Source organism: Chrysemys picta, chromosome 3 (assembly GCF_011386835.1).
Source record: "Chrysemys picta bellii isolate R12L10 chromosome 3, ASM1138683v2, whole genome shotgun sequence".
NCBI lineage: Eukaryota > Metazoa > Chordata > Testudines > Emydidae > Chrysemys > Chrysemys picta.
Window position 1 is genome coordinate 156327447 of NC_088793.1, and position 20979 is coordinate 156348425.

Below are 20979 nucleotides of genomic sequence, written 5' to 3' on the forward strand. Positions count from 1 at the left end.
CTTAGAGAACTGACTGGAAATGAGAGAATCAGATCATCTTTGGTTGAAAGATTCCTTGGCTAACTCTTGTTTGGTCTGCCAAACGAGAACCAAGGAATTTATGTGCATAGCTGAGAATTCCTCAGGGTTATATATATATAAAGGTGTATATACTTGATATATAAAGAATGTATATGGTCAGCTTTTAGTTCTTCTACTTTGCTCAGGATGGAACATGATGTAGGTACATAAGACATTTGGTGACCTCTACACTATTCATCTGACAACATGAGAACTGACCAGCCAACCAACTTGTGAAATCCGTTGAACTGCACCTTACTACTGTATAGATAAAGAACAGTTTAAAAATAGAAATCTCCTCTTCCTAATATTCTTTCTTTGATCTTCTTAACAATCTTGGTTTTAGAAGAAAAAAATAATACATTTATGTGAATGAATGATACTACTTGAGGCAGTGATTCGTATATTGTCCGAAGAATTCACTCCATTGTTGCATTAAAAATTCACCTTACAAATTTAACTTTGATCCTGAAAATATTCATGCAGACCCTTAACTTCAAGCACATGATTAGTCCCAATGACTTCAATGTGACTACTTACAGGCTTGGGCGTTAGATGATATTTTATCATCACTTTATTGCTTTTGTTACGCCTGGAAAAATTTCTTTTATAATAGAATGAAGTTATAAAAGTGCTGTATAACAAGCAAACAAAAAAATCGCTTTGTATTTATGGTTGCATCAACTACATTTTTTTTGAATGGCTTCCAAATATATTGTGTTAAAAAGGGTGAATGATTGCTGTAGACAAATACACAAGATCCTGTTTCAGTGAAGAAAAAGGAATGCTGTTGCAGTTTTTTCCAGCATTCTTTCTCAGCAATAAGTAGGCTTGGCAGAATTCAATTTTTACTTATAATTTTGATGGCTAATATCAATGTTTATTTTAAGCATTTTTTTCTGTTTTGATTGATGTAAATTTTCACAGAAATTAATGGAGGAGTGTCAGAAAATAATTATTTTATGATAGTAGATGTTGAGATTCAAAAAGTTAAAGCTTTATAACAGTTAAAACACAAATTGTCATGATCACGTCAAAATATACAAACTCTGCGTTCTCAAGCAGCATTTTTCTTTCTTTGCCTGTCCGTAATTTTCTGTTATTAAGGTGAAAATATTTGTTGTCGGTTTGTGTGTGTGTGTGTACAGCAAAATTGATGTTTACCGACATTTACCAATAAAAATCTAATCCTAGCAATAACTAAAGAATGGATGGATGAGAGCAAAACCACTACACAGCAAATCAGTTAATAACCATCACATTCTGTATACAACCACTGCAGCTTTTAAAAAGTATTACCTGGGAGGCTTTCTGATATTACAGATCTCATTTCATTGATTTTTCAGGGCAGTAGTGACCATAGCTTATTTGCCTTGTGTAAGGCATGCTGCCAAGACATCTCGCAGCATAGCAGGTTTGCAACTCAATGGCAGACAGCAACACAGTAACATTTTGATTATCGATATTTTGAAGACTTTGTGGAAAGACTTTATTCATTTCTCCACCACAATTGGTAAATTAAAAAATGGTTCCCAGGAGGATGTCACAATATGTTTCAAGTTGTTACAGTCAGTGGAGTTCTAAAGCACAGGATCCAAAACTACTTTTCTTTTCAACAGAATCTGTTTCCTCTTCAAACGGCGTCTAAAATCTTTCAACAAAAAACCTTAAGGATGACCAAATGTGGAGGGGTAAATGTTATTCCTCACTGATATAGACTCTAATGTTGGGGAGATCCCCCTCTCCCATTGTCTTGCTCGCCTCTTAGGCGGGCAAGGCACAAGATTCCCCACCTGTCCTGAATTTCCCTGTGAAATTATTCTGGGTTTGGCAATCATTTTGTCCTATTTTAAAATGTTTTTCATTCCTCTGTTGCTGTTCAAAAGAAACACACGCGAAAAAAGGAAAATTGACTGACTGACTATGAAGGAACATCCATGAAATTGACTATCCACAAAATGTTGGCATTGAAGTTAGAAATAGGCAAATTGAAAATATACAGCACCATACCCTTGTGATATATTACTCCTAGATCACTGTATCCTACTGTAAAGAGAGATTATTGGAAACATGGATATACACTATTTTCCTTGAAAATAGAGAAATAGTAAATAAAGGAATGAACTTGAGTAGGAGACCTTCAAGTATTATTGTGAATTTTGGTGGAAAATTTGATCAATTAATTAGTCTTTCATCATGATGATCAAGGTTATATTATCCTTGCTTTCTGTAATAGGTGTTGAAAAGTTTGGTCCTATGCAGATTATCCAGACAATTTTCAAACCCAGCTGGATGTTTTTCCAGGGGGACCCATACTGTTAGCAATCTCTGTCAACCATAAATAGTTTTTCTAGCCTTGACAGGGCCGGATAGTCTAATTACACACTGTATGTGGAACAATCCAAATCTGCCTCCGAGTTTCACAGAAAAGGTATTATCATGCCATCTGGAGTGGCTCATGAGTGTGAGTTCCAAATTCAGGGCTGACTGTCCAGAAACAGGGCACAAACCCCAAACTGGCTGTATGTTCTATAATTAGATTTCACCAAATTAGGAGTTCACACTTGGTACTTAAGTACTATAATAGCCTTAACATGGAGTCACAGACACTACTCTTAGGCACTCCCGTCTATCTTGCCACACAGGCAAGTTTGTCTCTGTGATAGATGGTCCCTTACACCAAAAATCACAACAATATTCAGGTTACTCCCAGTCCCAAAAGGACCAGTCTCTTACCCCAAGTCAACTGTATTTCAGCTCTTAAACCAAAGAGAATGCTTGTAGCCTATACTATAATAAATTATCAAAGGTTTTATTAACTAGGAAAAAGAAATGTTTACAAGGTTAAAGCCGATAAACGTACACAAATGAGTTAGTCTTAGATTTGAAAAGATAATATGGAGTTTACTTATTATAGAAGTTTCTATGTCCATTATAGCTAACCCAAACTAAACACAGTTGGAGATCCCTTGCTTATGCCTAGAAATCTTTGCCCCTCAGAGATCAAGCAGTATAGGGATAACAATTTCTCCTTAACCAGGCACTTTTATTGCCTTCCCCCAGGGTTCATGCTGTGATGGGATGAGGGCTTGTGCACATACCACCTTCAGGGGTGTGGGGAAAGCAATCCAACAAAGTCTTTTGTCCGTAGTGGCTTGTCTGATGTCTAGAGACCTTCTTTTGTTGGGGAGGAGATAACACTTCTTGTGGGAAACTAGCATTTCACACTTGGTAATGCTTCTCTCTTCACTGTGGGGGATTGACAGTTTTAGCAAACATTTTTATAGTTACAGAGCAATCCTATAAGTAGGATTAACACATGCAGCATCCTACAAGCTCTCCGTAAAGTCTAAACACAAAACCATTCTTACAATTCTAATATCTATTTTAAGTATACTAGCACACAGGTAAGCCAGTCTGGTTTCCAGCTGTGCATTTGTCAGTGTTCAGTGAGGCATGGGGCCCTGGCAAGAGCTGGCACAGGGTCCGCCAGCGTCACAGATATTATAACGGTTTTTCAGCAACAGTGATGGAAACACTTCGGCGATGATACGGTGCCAGTTTTGTTTATTCCGCTGCTGATGAAATTCCAGAAAATTAAGCTTTTTTTTCTTTTCCCACTTTGCCTTTTCAGTGCTATCCCTGATTCCAGACTCTCAGACCATGTCTACATGGAAGCAGTAAAGACTTTGGAGATATAAATTGTAGAGTGCACTAATGTGTTGCACTCTAACTGTCCTGTGTAAAACCTGCTGGCGTAAACTAAAACGCACCTAGTTTGTGTTGATGCTACCATCAACACGAATTAGCATCTTTTTGTTCTCACCAGCGGAGTCTACAAGGAGCAGTTAGGGTGCAACACGTTAGAACTCTCCACAGTTCACACCCCAGTAGTCCTCACTGTGTTGCTATGTAGACAAGCCCTTGGAGGACTTTTTCAGTTACAGAAAAATGAGGTACTCATAAGCCTCAAAAGTTTTTAGCTTATTTGATCTGCTTCAGGTCATCTTGACCATAAATTTAAATGCATTTTCAGAGTTTAGTTTTCATAACGTAGGAAAATGAAGAGGGGTTATGGTCTCTTCAAAATCTGTGATCATCCCATCCAGTTGCAATCATATTTTATGTTTCATTGGGAAACACATTTACTTAACTTTAAATCAGTAAACTAAACATTTGCTTTTCTCTGTGATTGAAATTACAAAATAGTAATCCCTTTCACTGTGTGTGGATATGTCCTATACTGTACACAATGTCAACAGCATATGGAATTATAATGTACTATGAACCAGCACTATGCATCTACAAGGACCCAGTACTATGAACAGGGAATCTGTTGGTCCTTCCCTATCCCAAGACTGGTTTAAGGTAAAGCGTTTATTTTCTGAATGCAATCATTTAAAGGAGGTGGGGAAGAAGAAATTGCATCAAACTAGAGAAACTGTTTTGGGAAATGTGTGGCCCCTAAATAAGATCCCGTGCTAACCCAATTTTTTTTCCAGTTAATACTTTTAAGACTCTTGCATTCCACTTAAGGAGATTTTTATAAGAGAAACTGAGAGTTCTTCTTCGAGTGCTGTCCATGTGGGTGCTCCACTCCAGGTGACGGTGCGTCCTGGCACCGTTGATCAGAGGTCTTTGGTAGCAGTGCTTGGTCGGGAGGCATGCATTCAGCTGCTGTCTCGCGGTCTTGTTAGAGTCTGCCTGAGCACGCACGTTCCACACCCCCCTCAGTTCCTTCTCAACCGTCCTCAGCTGAAGACGGGACTCAGGGCAGTGCTGATCCTCTTCCCTGGTCTCTGAAGGAAACAAGTACAAAGACCTAGAAATAGTTAGTTAGTAACATTCCAGTTATTTCCCTTCCTTTAGAATAGTTACCTAGTTTAAAACAAAAAAAAACTTTTTTCCTAAGATTTGTCTTCCGTTGACACATTCTCCCCTGGCGTTCCTAGTGCAGGAATGCTAGGGTCTTCAGGATTTAAGAAATGTGCTTCCTGTCAAGACTGTATACCACAGTCCGACAGACACTTACGCTGTGTGAAGTGCCTCAGCGAGACACACGACCCTGCCAAGTGTGTTCATTGTACCAGCCTCAAAACCAGGGCTCGTTGTGACAGGGACTTGCGGCTGAAAATGCTCCTGATGGAGAAATCTCTACGGCCACCTATGGAGACCGGCAATAGCAAACTCTCTCCCTCACGCTCCCCGGCCAGGTCTGAACCGATCGGGAGCGCGGATTCACCCTCTCATGCAAAGAGGCAGGAAGCCCAACTGTCTCCGTCCAAAGACTTTCAAAAGGGTAAAGGGTCTCCTGCGAGATCCTTACCCTCAGTGCTGACAGCGCTGAAGGCAGGCGCTTCCAACCGTCCCAGCACCTCAGCCACGCCTCGCGAGAGGCAGGGACCCAACTTCCCGTACCGGGAAGGTCTCCTCGGCACCGAAAATAGACCTGGTGCCAACAGCGCGTTCTGCCCCGATGCCGACAAGAACGTCCACACCAAGCCTGCCTGCCACTCCAGCAGCAGCAGCGGACCTCCCGCAGAGCTCCTACAAACAACCCGCGGCACCGGGGAAAGCAAAACAGAAGTCAGTGCATGCTTCTGAGCACAGACCACGCTTAGCAGGATCACAGCCCAGGGAGCAGCAGCAACAATTCTTAAGTCAGGACAACATCTCAGTGGCCACTCAGGCTGACTTTCCACTCCTTGACACACAGTGCTCACTCTTTGACCAGCCGCTCTCCCCACCTGACCTGACTACCTTCACTGACAGCGAGCCCGATATGCAGCAGCAGGCAGAGTTCTCCCCACCTGCCTCTCCTCCTCCACTGGAACCTTTTGCACCTCAGGTCACGGCTCACAACCACCAGCCTCAGTTTCCCTACTTTGCCCCCTCGTGGGCGGCACCTAACTTCTCTTATCCCATGCCTTGTCCTCAGTGGTACCCTTGGCCAGCTCCTGCTGCCACTCATCCTCATGCTTCTTCCACCAGACCACAAGCTTCTTCTGCGCCTCTATCTCCAGCTCCATCTACTTCTAGAGCGCCTGAACCACCCTACCCCCCTAAAGGTGGGCTATGGACCACACCCTGATTCACGGACTCCTAACTCTCCATCAGCTCCAGATGGAGCCCTCATGCTTCTGCCTCCACAGAATGTGGACAACAATTCCAAGAACTTTTCAAGAGGGTGGCACTCAGCCAGGACATCCCTTTTAGAGGAGGTCCAGGAGACACTCCTCAAAATCCTCCAACCCTCTGTGCTCTCACAGATTGCGCTCCCCATAAACGAAACACTCCTAGAACCATCTGACACCCTCTGGCAGACTCCAGCCTCTATCCCACCAACTTGCAAAAAGGCTGAACGTAAATATTATGTTCTTGCTAAGGACGTAGACTTCTTATTTTCCCATCCACAACCAAATTCTCTTGTAGTGGATGCAGCGACACACAGGACGAAACAGCCGCACTACTGGCCCTCCTGCAAAACAAGGAACTCAAACGCCTTGACCTCTTGGGCCACAAGGTCTATACCTCCTCCACTCTGCAATTCAGAATTGCAAACTATTCTGCCCTACGTGCAAGCTATGACTTCGACAGTTACAATAAACTCTTTGATTTTACCTCCCATATCCTGGAGGACAGAAGAGCAGACTTTGTCAGTCCTTGTCGAGGGCCAATTGGTCTCCAGAACGGACCTACAAGCATCTCTAGACATGGCGGACACAGCAGACCACACTACCGCAACTGCGGTGGTTATGCACAGATCTTCCTGGCTGTCTGCATCCGGTATTCCCAAAGACCTGCAGACCAAAGTGGAGGACCTCCCCTTTTGATAAAGATAAGCTTTTTTCCAAAAAAACAACAACACGATGAAGTCCTTCACACTATGAAAGACTCTAGAGCAACTCTGCACACCCTGGGCATTTACCCATCCCTTCCCAGGAGACAACGGTATTAACCTTATCAGAGGCCACGCACACAACAATATCACCGGCCCCAGCCCAGGTGATACGATATAGCCAGGAATTGCACTAGACCTCCTAGGCGCAGACACCAAGAGTATTCTCCAAGACCCTAGCCGTAGTCGTGGCCCACCTCGGCAGACACGGGATCATACTTTTCCCCTATGGAGATGATTGCCTCATGAAAGACAACTCATACGACGAGTCATTCTGAGCTACCCATTTCGCCATCTCCCTCTTCCACAGCTTAGGCCTGCAAATAAACTTCCCAAAATCCACCCTGACACCTACACAACGGATTAAATTCATCGGAGCTCACCTGGACTCAATCCGAACCGGAGTCTCACTCCCACACAACAGATTCCACGCTATTACACATCTCATACGCATGCTCTCCGTTCATCCCAGAATACAGGCAAGAATTTGCCTAAAGCTCCGTGGTCACATGGCAGCCACCACCTTCGTGGTGAAGTACGCCAGGCTGCACATGAGATGTCTTCAGGGTTGGCTCAACTCCAGCTACAAACCCAGCAGACACAGCTTCTGCATGATGCTGACTCCTCCAGTGAACGTATTAGCTTCCCTTCCAGCAACACTCCTCGGCACTCATGCTCACCATGGACGCTTCCCTGATCGGTCGGGGAGTGCACCTGGGGGGACACACGGCACAGGGCCGCTGGTCCTGGCCAGAGACGTGTCTGCACATAAATCTTCTAGACCTCAGAGCAGTGAGACAAGCCTGCCTTCACTTTCTCCCCCTCACAAAGAACAAATCTATCCGGGTCCTAACGGACAATATAGCATGTGTGTTTTACATCGACAGACGGGGGAGCACGATCACACTCCCTATGCGTGAAGGCCATCCGATTGTGGAATTGGTGCATACAATACCACATAGAAATTATTGGAGGGGTAGCCGTGTTAGTCTGAATCTGTAAAAAGCAACAGAGGGTCCTGTGGCACCTTTAAGACTAACAGGAGTATTGGGAGCATAAGCTTTCGTGGGTAAGAACCTCACTTCTTCAGATGCAAGATACATAGAAATTACTGCTTCATACCTACCTGGATGTCACAACACTACAGCCATCACACTCAGAAGACACTTCTCCAAAGAACACGAATGGGAATTACATCCCACGATACTACAACAGCTCTTCTCCCACTGGGGCACTCCGTCGATAGACCTCTTTGCCACAACCCAGAATCACAAATGCCACCTATTTTGCTCCAGAGCGGGATTTGGGACTGCATCCCTAGGAGATGCATTCCTCATCCCGTGGAACAACTCTCTCATGTACGCCTTTCCACTGATCCCTTTGATACACAGGATTCTACGCAAGATCAGAGACAACAAGGCCCAAGTCATACTTATTGCTCCAGCTTGGTCGAGACAGACATGGTATCCTTACCTGCTCCGCATGTCCATCTGTCCTCTGTGGACTCTCCCCAACAGACCAGATCTGCTTTCTCAGGACAATGGCCAGCTTCTTCACCCGCCGTTCCAGAAACTCCACCTGACAGCGTGGTTCCTTCATGGTTCCAGACCCACGAACTAGCATGTTCTGAGCAAGTCCGGTATGTCCTCCTGCATAGTAGAAAAGACTCCAATCATAAGACTTATCTGCAGAAGTGGAAATGCTTCGCCATGTGGTGCTCCCATAAATATTTGACACCCTATACTGTGACCCTCCCTAACATCCTAGACTACCTTTTAAAACTAAAACAGGACAGGCTATCACTCAGCTCTATCAGAGTACACCTCGCGGCCCTCACCACCTTCCATGATTTTCTGGACGAATATTAACTCTTTGCCCACCCCACCATAAAACTCTTTCTCATGGGCCTGAAAAATCTCTACCCTGAGATCTATCCATCGGCAGCTGCCTGGCATCTCAACCCTAGTTCTTCGCGAGCTTATGAAACCTCGCTTCGAGCCCTTAGCTACCTCATATTTTCTCCACATGTCTATGAAGGTAGGTTTTTTAGTTGCTATAACATCAGCAAGGAGACTAGGGGAAATAAGTGCTGATGGCCTACCCTCCTTACACAGTCTTCTCTAAAGATAAAGTTACCTTGCGACCCCACCTAAATTTCTCCCTAAGGTGATGTCCTTCCACCTTAACCAACCAATATACTTACCTGCATTCTATCCCAAATCTCATTAGACTCCGCACGAAGCGGCTCTACATACCCTTGACATCAGACGAGCAATTGCCTTTTATCTAGACAGGACTAAACCATTTCATAAGTCCCCGCGGCTATTTGTCTCCACTACCGAGAGATTGAAGGGTGCGGCTATCTCTAAGCAACGCATTTCCAAGTGGATCTCTGACTGCATCAGCTCCTGTTACCGCATTCAGAATGCCCAACCACCTGAAGGCATCAGAACTCATTCTACTCGAGCTATGTCAACATTCATTGCCTTCCTCCATAATGTACCTATTCCTGATATCTGTAAGGCGGCCACGTGGACATCTGAACATACATTTACCAAACATTATGCTATCATGCAGGATACCACGGCAGACACCATAGTAGGCCACACAGTATTGTCTACAGTCGTCACTGCTGCAACTCCAAAGTCCCATCAGCCATAGTGGGTACTGCTTCACATTCACCTGGAGTGGAGCACCCACAGGGACAGCACTCGAAGAAGAAAAGGTTACTCACCTTGCAGTAACTGAGGTTCTTTGAGATGTGTGTCCCTGTGGGTGCTCCACTTCCCACCTTCCTCCCCTCTACTTTGGAGTACTATTCTGACGTCTTTACGGTAGAGAAGGAACTGAGGGGGGATGTGGAACGCGCGTGTTCAGGCAGACTCTAACGAGACCACGAGACAGCAGCTGAGCGCGTGCGTCCCGACCAGGCACTGCTACTGAAAATCTCCAATCAACGGCGCCAGGACGCACTGTCTCGTGGAGTGGAACACCTACAGGAACACACATCTCAAAGAACTTCAGTTACTGCAAGGTGAGTAATCTTCTCATCTTAACTTCATGATCTTGTCTGTTTGATTCTGGAATGATGAACCAGACAGACACTTTCCCTGTCTTGTTGTTTTAATTTATTTGGACATAGGTAAATATGAAATCCTTACCAAAAAAAGATTTGCTAAAAACAAGTTTATGGTTTGCAGGATAACAAGGAATGTCAAAGGTTATTTGAAAAGTTACATTTATGAAGGCTATTTTTTTAAATGCTTCTTTTAATGTTTTGTCTCTATTTTAAGAAAATGTCATGACGAGCACTTCAGTGGCGTCTAAAGTATTAATAATTGTCTGCAGTCCCTTAGCTATACTTGGATTGTATTGGTCTTTGAGTCATTGTGTAAACAGTTTTTTTTTTCTTTGTGTCTCCCACCCCTCCCCTTTACTCACAGTACCTGGTTATGGATTACTATGTTGGAGGAGATCTGCTCACCCTGCTTAGCAAGTTTGAGGACAGGTTACCTGAAGATATGGCTCGTTTTTATTTGGCTGAAATGGTGATAGCGATTGATTCTGTACATCAGTTACATTACGTCCACAGGTAAGGAAATCCAGCTCAGAAATACAGAGATGACTTTAACACTGTGCATTATGGAACCCTTCCTGCCGTTCTAACATAACCAAACTCCTGTTAAAGTTACGGGGAGTTTTACCTGAGGGTAAGATTTTGCTTTAGTGGTCAATTAAAGTGGGAGCAACTGGCAAATGTTGACTGTAATGGTGACCACTGTATAAGCGGCTTCATCTTTTGGAAATTCAAAACTGTTGCCAGGCTTGTTCGACATGCTTAAAGATATTTCTTGAAAACCCAAGAACATGTGCAAGCGTGGTCATTGGCATATTCTAAATCAATGTGCATGTTTTTATTTATTAAATTATGTGTTTCACAAAATATGGCTCTGATCCTGCAGTTTGATTTGCTAACTTGGACACCAGACATCTGTGCAGAATAATGGAGGGTGGGTCACATTGCAGGATCAGGTCTTATGCTTGGAATGTGTCTCTTGTTTAGTTTCTTCTGTGCATAAATAATTCGAAGCACAAAATTAAGTGTTGGAATTTTTTTTTTTTTTTTTTTTTTTTTTTAGTTTTATTTTGGATTTGGTAACATAATTTCTAGCAGTCTACTGCTGGTGGTGACTAAGTCATTTGTGCAAACAACTGAAAGCATTTGAACTTAATTTAAATCTAATGTCAAATGTGGTGCATTAGTTTGATGTATAAAAATGGCTCATTCCTGCCATTGCTTTTAACAGTGTTCTTGCTGATTTCAGTAACAGCTTCATAATGATGGCAGTGGCAGTTCCAGAATGATAGTAGGATACTGCCTAAAGAGAGAGAGTGGGATGTCCAAAATGATTCAACATTGAGCTAACTTTGCTCCCACTGAAGTTAATAGTAAAACTCCTAGTAAAACTCCCATTGGTTTCAGTTGGAGCAGAGTTAAGTTAACTACATATAAGCCCTTTTGAAAATTCCACCCAAGACTCCTTTTGAGCACAAGCAACACTAGTGATTGTTTTACCATTCATATTGGCCTGATCTCCTCTCCAGAAATGATCACAAGGTTGTCCTTGGGATCGATTTCAGTTTAGCATGAGTTTGGTTTGAAAAAATGTCCTAATGATTGATTTTATTTTGATTTGAGGTTGCTATTCATGAAAGGGTTCTAGTTAGGAGCACCTTGTGAGTTTATGTTGGTAAGCTCTGATTTGTCTTGCTTAAGCATTGAATCATGCATCATCGGAAGGGGTTTGTCAGGTTCCTCATTTCTCATGTGAAATGTGTTTGAAGTCTTGTGACTCACCATTTCCAGAGGAGAAAAGAGCTGGTTGTTCTGTCAAGGGACTGAATTTATGTGGAAAGGAGCTCTTTGTGAAACTTCCTAATGGAAAAGACCCATTAAAAGTATCTTATTTATGATCTTTGTGAATTCAAATGATTTCAAGTGTGTGTCTTTGAGAGGTATGTGTTCCTAAATCATTTTGCACCTGATTCAAAGCTCATTGACGTCGATGGAAAGACTGCCGTTGACTTCAATGGGCTTTGGATCAGGCTTTTAAAAAGTAACATGTGTGTGAATTGTTGAGCCTGCTGACTATGACTATTTTTGATGGCAGTGAAAGAGCATTTCAGATGTTAGCTAGGTTGCTAAACTTTTTCTCATAAGGCAGCCTGTAGGGTAGCTGCAATTCTCAGAAAAATAATTGAAGACTTTTCTTTCAGAAGAGCCATCTTGTAATTCCTGTATTGGTAGTACATAATGTACAACATAGGTGACATTTCCATCTTCAAATTGTGTATGTCCCTAATGTTAAATGGATTTGCATGTGAACTTTTAAATGGCATCCTATTGGAGTTTTACAGCAACAGAACTGTTAGATTTGAAGATAGATGCTGTAGGAATCAGTGTATGGACATATTAACTTACCCATACGTATTACAAAATAGACAGTCCTTTTGTATTATTATTTGCAGCTTTGCCAGTGAGCTGCATGTAGCATATTCATAAATCTTCTCTTAAAGGTCAGTCCAAAAACGACACTTTTTATAATTCAAATAGAAGTAACACAAAGTGTGTTTATAAGGAAAAAAGCTTTTTGCAAAGATGAAAAATTCAAAAGGGCCTTGAGTAAGTGTTAACTGATCAGCCTTTGAAATGTGACCCATTTCCCTGTTACTTTATTGAGATGTTTGCAGCTGTTACAGCAGAAGAAAGGAAAACATTTGTAAGTGCCAGCAGTGGTCTTCCCTGAAAGAATAACCCTGGTGGCCTCCTCCTTTGGAGGGGCGGGGGAGGGCATGTTGTGGGAGGTGGAGGGCAGAGGAAAGGCAAAAGAGAACAAATATTAATAGAAAGTGATAATGTAATATCTGTTGTGGCAGTACTTCTGATAGATAAGCAGTATTCATAGGGATTTGAACTGTGTAAGTAGCTGGTGAATTAGAAACATATTTCATACATCTTTCTTTCAAGGTTATTTTGCTACAAGGATTCTACAGGGTTTTATTATTTATTCTTGCTTTTTTGGTGTCCCAGTTCTTTCAGGACAGATTTTCACGTTGACCACAACCAGTCTCATAGTCTGTGATGAGAGCACTTCCCCCTCCTGCCTATATTTCTTTTATTCTTTTTTATCCTTATTCCTCATCCCTTTTATCTTTATCCTTCATCCCTTCCAGTCTTTTCTACTGTTCAATAATTGCTTTTGTATTCTAGCTGTAGAAGACTGCAGTTTTTCTTGAGAATGGTGTTGATCACCATGATAGTTATCCTGCAAGATAACCCAAGAGTTACACCCAAGCCATTGTTTTCTTTCTAAAATGGACTATCAGGAGAGCTTATGGACATGAAACACAAGCAACCTTAGCGCTATGCGCCTCTGAAACTATAAACTATTGCAGAGCTCCTCAGCTTTGTGTTGCTGTGCTGCAAGTCCTTAGGCAATTTCTGAGCTGGCATTGCTGGATTGCAGAACCCTTATTTGGAAGGCTGTAAAGTCTAGCGAATGGTAGGTGTTAACTAATGTGTGTGTGTGTGTCTATCTGCACTATATATGCATATATAGTGCAGATAGACACACACGTGTATATATGCTAGCATGCGCGCACTCGCTCTCTCTCTAAACATCTGAAAAGAGCTGTGTTCAAACTTACATGAGGATATTTCACTTCTGCTCATGAATTTCAGGGAACAAATTGTGCTGTGTGTTACCCCTTTGTTTTATCAAACTCATAAATTCTATAAAAAGCAACAGAGGGTCCTGTGGCACCTTTAAGACTAACAGAAGTATTGGCAAAAAGAACAGGAGTACTTGTGGCACCTTAGAGACTAACAAATGTATTAGAGCATAAGCTTTCGTGGACTACAGCCCACTTCTTCGGATGCATACAGAATGGAATAAATATTGAGGAGATATATATACACACATACAGAGAGCATGAACAGGTGGGAGTTGTCTTACCAACTCTGAGAGGCCAATTAAGTAAGAGAAAAAAAAAACTTTTGAAGTGATAATCAAGATAGCCCAGTACAGACAGTTTGATAAGAAGTATTGGGATCATAAGCTTTCGTGGGTAAGCTTATGCTCCCAATACTTCTGTTAGTCTTAAAGGTGCCACAGGACCCTCTGTTGCTTTTTACAGATTCAGACTAACACGGCTACCCCTCTGATCATAAATTCTAATAATCATTTAACTGCATTTTCTAGTAATACATAGGTTAACTACTTTATTCTTGGTCCAAGTCACTAATGTGTAATGCGTTAACCAATGGCATTGAGAGCTCCATGACTGACTCAGGAAATATTACTTTACATGAATTACCTTTAATTGAACATGGCTGCATATATACTTCCTACCTGATTGTGCAGCCCTTACTCAAATAAGACTTCCTTGGGAGCTCATGTAAGGACAGTGGTACCTATATAATTTATTATTTTTAAAAAATTATTAAATTATGTTCTTTTGGTAGTAGGCCAAGGTTGAATATTGCCTTGTGCCATTTGTGTGTAAGCTATATTTTTCTGTACAGTATATGGTTTTACATGTAGGCAAGAGAAACACTGTAAAGCAAGAGGAAAATTAAAAGGATCATAGCATCTTCATTATGTTTCTGATGAAATCTCTCAACTTGTATTAATGCTAATTTGGTTTTAAAAAGTTTTTCTGTTTCCACTGTGATTAGGAGTAAATCATTCCCTTTCATATGCATTGCCAGGCTCTGCTTCCATGCATCATTGAGTGTTTAGATGGGGGTGAGGGTCAAATATCTTTGTCTTGAATTAGGTAGTTAGTCTTCATTACTGCATGTACAGCAATATGGCTGGCATCATGTCATGAACACATGGAATTAGTGTCTCTTTTTTTCTGTGAGATTTTAGACTAGCCTTTTGCTTAAATTAATGCCGAGCCATTGACTATGGGCTGACTTGAGTTATTTAAATTAACACACTACAGTAATATAGATCAAAGATTTCACTTGAGGATAGATGTAACTTTTCATGATGCTCTTTACCTGGGTTGAAAGACTGCTATGTACAGTTAGAGACAGGGCTGTGCTGTAATCCAACCTCTTGTATATTCCATGAACCATGTTCTGATCCTGCTGGAGAATGGTGATCTAGGTGGTCATCCTGAGTCCAAAGTACATAAATCTCTGCCTTCTCTTGTGTTTGACACATGTCAGCAGCCTTTTTATACTGAATAACATTCAGGAATTTGTGAGTGATTGTGTTTTGCATTTTTTTTAAATCCACTCACTTGATACTGGTCTAAAAACAAAATAAAAATATTTGTCCATTAATATTGCATGATAATATTCATTTGTTAATATTTTGTTTTCATTTCACTCTGCATTTCCCTTCTGCTAGTTTATATTTTTTGATAAATTATTCTATTCACATAAGCTGAGACTCCACTACAAGATGGAAAGGGTCCTATTCTAATCCAAGCAATGGCAAAGATTAAAACCATAATTCAAGTGTATCCTCCTTAGTTTGTGCTAATTTATGGATGCTTATTGGGTGGCCTGCAGAAGCCTTTTACTGTATGTAGATAGAAGCTCAGAAGCCAGTTTAGCAGATGCTAAAACAGATTCATAAAGTTAATGGATACTTCCATAATAGCAATAACAATTAATTTTATTTCTAGAGCTTTTCTTCCCTCTGCGCTCAAGCTGTTTTGCAACAATTCATATTAGAACAATACAGTATGGAGAAATGTGTTCAAACTTTTTCTATACTAACTTGCCAAGAAGTGAAAGTTTCTTTTTAAGAAAAATGTTCTTCACTGTAGGTGGTTAAAGCTCCCCTTGAAGAATAGTTATTATCCCTAGGTCCCAACTCAGCACTTGAATTATGCATGTATATTCCATTGACTGCACTGAGAGCTCTCTGAATGTACCCAATGGGACTTCCATTGAAGAATGGACATCTTAAATTGGAGTTTTTGAACAATAAAACCTTTCATTTAATTGTAAAACCACAGTACTGGTTCCAAAGATAAATAAGAAAAGCCTTTTAAGTTGATATTTGTCAAATAGCAAAACAAGATAATTTTGAAGCAACTGTGTTGCCTAGTGATGAGAGAAGAGGACTAGTTTTTGGGTTCTGTTTTCAACTCTTCTAATGACTTGCAGTTTGACCATGATTGAGTAACTTAAACTCCTGTCAATATGCTTATTTTACTGAAAAGTAAATACTGTAACACTGAAAAATACTATAAAGGGGTGCTGATGATGAATTAGTTAATATTTATGAAATACTTTAAATCTTCAAAGGGCTACACTATGTAAACATGACTGACAACTAAGCCATTCTTTAGAGAGAAACCATAGCTTATAGATTTGTGGATTTGTACTTCCATCACTTAAGTTTGTTGAACTGAAATTCAGCATTGTTTGTTCCTCCTCTTGGGGCCAAATTGTGTCATCAGATGCCTCTACATGACCATGATGAAGATCATTAGGAATTGTTTATGCATGCAAACCCAAAATTTGGGCCCATGACTAGACATTTTTGCATTGTTTGGTCCCTCTTCTTTGAGCGCAAATTTCAAAAGTAACTAAAGCTAAATCTTGTTACATAGGATTTCTGTTTTCTGTGTCACCAACCAGCTTGTATATAGCCTTTAACTCTGTGAGATTTAGGCTAGACAGGCTACAAAAAATATTTGCAGCAAACACATCTTTGGGGGAGGGGAGAGGGGGAGGTCTACTCTGTTTTGTATGCTCCTGACATATTAAGTCAACATTGTTTTTCCTAAAACATGGCCCGATGGCTGTCTCTTTGAATTTCCTTTTGCAGTTTTTTAGCTCAACTGAATCCTAAAGACTCAATTAAAGTTCATTCGGTTATGAAGTTGTGTCACTGACATCCATCAGCTTCCAGTTGATACTTCTAAATGTAAACTGTATGACACCTACCTGCAGTTTGTTTTGTGCTTTTTCAAAACAATGTCTGATAAGGTCTCTGTCTTACGAAGGTGATTTCTTTCCTGAGGATCTGCTTTAGGGAAACATTGCAACTTGCTTAATTTTAAGTGTTCAGTTAAGCATCCTTCCTGAATAGGGATGCTTTTCTGAATCAGAGCCTGAGTACTTAGCTCATATATTTCATTTCACTGGCCACATCAGGGCTGATACTGTGAGGTGCTGATCAACGTCTGAGAGGTGCTGAGGGTCCTCAACTCCCAATGACTCTAAAGATAATTGAGGATTCTCAGCAAGTTAGACATATTGAAATCAAAGCTTTGTTCATTCCTCTTCTTTTGTATTTAAAAATATTTTAGATCAGAGTTCTCTAGCTAGTCACTTCATGCAAAAATCTGGAGTATTTAATATAAAACAGGGTGTCTGGTTCTGCAAGGTGAGTTCTCCACCTCTCCTTGACTTCAAAGAGAGCTCATAGCAGTCACAAGCTCATTTGCAGATTTGGGCTCAAATGTTTACTTCCATTTGACAAATTCTTAACTTTTGTAACTTTTTTTTAAAGCAACATCAAAAGATCTTATGTCCTTTTTTTCAATCTTATTTTAACACTTCAGCTCTTGAACTGTGCTATACTTCCTGCTGTATAGTGCTACAGTCAGAAAGTTTATATGAGACACTGATAGACTTTTAAAAAGGCAGATGTCCCAAAACGAAATAAAACAGATTTTGTTATAACCTTAAAAGTTCAAGCAGAATATGCTCTTTTTATATATCTAAGAACTTTCCTTTTTTAGCTATGAAATTCTCGTGATACTGTTTTCCTTTGTGACCTAGACTTACTGGTAGAGGCCTTGTACGTTTATGAAACTTCTGATACCATTTAATGTTGTTCCAGTTAATTTTGAGTTTGAGAACAAGGGCCATGTGCCTAGGAGAATTTCTTCTGACATTTAAAAAGAAGAGTCTTGTGTATGGATACACTGTGCATACACTTCAGCAATACCACCTTCTTGTTCGAGTGATGGTCCCTGTGTGTATTCCACTAGAGGTACACATACACTCCATGCACCTGAGACTGGAAGATGTTTCATTAGCAGGATCCATTGATCTGCACCTACTCCCTTCTCCTCCTTGGGCTCTAAAGCAAGGTTACAGGGAGCATCTCTCTAGTTCCTTTCTGCTGCCAGTGGTCTCAGACGGAACTTCGCTAGCGTCCGCAGCTTTACCTAGCATTCTTTACAACTTTGTAAATAGTTGTAAATGGTGTTAGCCTGATAAAATTTTGATTTTAGTATTAGGGTTCCTTTTAGTGAATTTTTTAGAGGCTGGGGTACCCTCCCCCCAATCTCCCTGCATAGGTATCTAGAATGTTCAAGACCCCAGGAAGCAGCTGGCATTACCCCTCTCTGGCTCCTGTGTAGTACACAGAGGCATGTCCAAGTGGCTCTGTATGCTGCCCCATTCATAGCTCCCATTGGCCATGGTTCCCGGCCAATGGGAGCTGCAGGGGTGGCGCCTGCAGACAGGGCAGCACATAGAGCTGCCTGGCCGTGCCTCTGGGAGCTGCTTGCAGTAAGCACCGTCTGGAGCCTGCACCCCTGAGCCCGCCCCCCGTGCTCCAACCCCCCTGCCACAGCCCTGATCCCCCCTGCACCTGCCCTCCAAACCCCTCAATCCCAGCCCAGAGTCCCCTCTTTTACCCCAAGCCTCTCATCCCCAGCGCCCGCACCCCCAGCCAGACCCCTTGCCCCCCGGTGCCCCAGCCTTGATCCCCCCTCTTGCCCTCTGAACCCATTGGTCTCAGCCTGGAGCCCCCTCCTGCACCCCGAGCCCTCACCCCCCCCCTCGCACTCCTAGCCGGAACCCTCACCCCCTCCCGCACCCCTAGCCCCAATTTCGTGAGCATTCATGGCCCGCCATACAATTACCATACCCCGATGTGGCCCTCAGGCCAAAATGTTTGCCTGCCCCTGTCTTTCATGACAGAGAAGGAACTGAAGAGGTGGTCAGTCTGCACTGCCCTTTATAAGCCTTGTTCAGAGCACGAGGAAGAGAAGGCACAGGCATGGACCAATAGACACTGCTAATGAAACATCTTCTGGTCTGTGCATGGAGCACATGGGCACCTTGAGTGGAATACACCAAGGGACCACACACTCCAGATACTGTACAAGGTAAGTAGCCAGTCTTTTCCTATTTCTTTCACATTTAGCATTGTCACAAATGTCATGATGTCCTTGTCATGATACACACCCATGTGTGGCAGATAGGTGACTGCAGTGATGTGTTTTGACAACTGTTGGAAAAGGGTTTCCATTTTTGTTCTTGTGATTGATTTTAATAATATTTCAAAAAACAAGGTTATGGAATAAATTGTGGCAGGACTGAGGGATATCGGTATCATGATCATAGGGATTCCATACATGGCAGTGAGGAAGAATCAGAGTAGAAGGCAATTTGGTGCACAGTTAAGTGGTTCCAACCAACTGCCTTCTGTAGTGTGTTGGGCTATCTCCCTTGGCATAAAGATCGAGGACGCAGGAGTAGGAGGAAGATGGGTTCAGCCTTGGAGCTAGAAAGAAGTAGGTGTAAGGGACATTAGATTAGGCAGGACTGTCAGAAAATGTGAGAATATATCTGGGGAAGACGGGCTAGGATGGGAAGAAGAGTCTGTGGGAGGAAAGCTGAAAGCAATTCTGTTTGGGGGATTATATCAGATACATGTACACCTGGACCTTGTTTAGCCTGGTCTGACCACAGAAAAGGCTATATGGGGAAAAGACAAAATACATTCACAAAGAATAAATTAAAAGTTCAGGTCTAACTGTCTCTTCAAACTTAGTTTTTCACATCCTTAACAAATATTTATTTATTTTTGCCTAAGAATATGTACAGCAATGTTTTTGAGACCCATTACCACTTACTAAGCTAGAACCTGATCCAGCAAATGACTGCTCATGGGTACAGCGAAGTCAGTGGTGCTCTATACAAGCTAAATTCTGTGCTATTCTCTTAATAATACTTAACATTTATATATTGCTTTACACGTTCAAAGCATGTTACAATCATGAATTAATCCTCACTACATCCTTATGACGTAAGTGGATAAGTATTCTCCCCATTTTACGCATAAGGGAAATAGAGGCATAGATTCTCACCACCCCCCCCCCTTCAGCCCCTTTATGTCAGGCAAAATGGCCCTAAACGCCCTGGCTCCCCCTGGAGGGCAGTTCTCCCAGGCACTGCAGAAGATAGCGTGAAGATCCCTCTTAAGCTCTAGCATAGGGGACAAACCAGGGTGGGGCTGGGCATGGTAGGGGCAGGTTGAGGTTGGGCTGCACCATTGTGGAGATTTCAGGCAGCACTGTGTGGTCCATGGAGTAGCCTAAGAGGCTGCTGTTAATTTAGGCCTCTAGGTCTGTCTAAATTACACCAGAAGTGTCTTCAGCTCCCAGAGCAGCCCAGCATCAGGAGGGTACAAAGGTGGCTTAAATCCACCTTAGCTCTCACCTCTTGCTGGCCTTCAACTTCTGTGCCTCTTACAGCATGGTTGGCCAACCTGAGCCTGAGAAGGAGCCAGAATTTACCAATGTATATTGCCAAAGAGCCACAGTAATACCGCAACATCCCCCCCATCAGTCCTCCCTCCCCCCCCCCCCCCCCCCCCGCTCCCAGCACCTCCCACTCACCGGCAGCCCCGCTGATCAGCGCCTTCCCCTCCCTCCCCACACCTCCCGATGAGTTGTTTCGTGGCACGCAGGAGGCTCTGGGGAGGAGGGGGGAGGAGTGAGGGCATGGCAGGCTCGAGAGGGGGCGGGAAGGGGTGGAGTGGGGGCAGGGCCTGTGGCAGAGCCAGGGGTTGAGCAGTGAGCACCCCCCGGGCACATTGGAAAGTTGGCGCCTGTAGCTCCAGCCCCGGAGTCGGTGCCTATACAAGGAGCCGCATATTAACTTCTGAAGAGCCGCATGTGGCTCCGGAGCCACAGGTTGGCCACCCCTGTCTTAGAGGTTCAAGGCCACACAATGACTCATGGCACAC

At 42.5% G+C, this 20979-nt stretch overlaps 1 protein-coding gene across 13 annotated transcripts in view; it reads left to right on the forward strand.

The window, feature by feature from the left end:
* CDC42BPA (CDC42 binding protein kinase alpha) overlaps positions 1-20979 on the forward strand; it is a 326251-nt gene that overhangs the window by 134365 nt on the left and 170907 nt on the right. For all 13 annotated transcript variants that reach the window (XM_042848545.2, XM_065590558.1, XM_042848542.2 and 10 more), the window contains one exon: positions 10402-10550. In XM_042848545.2, the coding sequence (XP_042704479.1) occupies positions 10402-10550 (149 nt within the window). The remainder of the gene's footprint in view (positions 1-10401; positions 10551-20979) is intronic.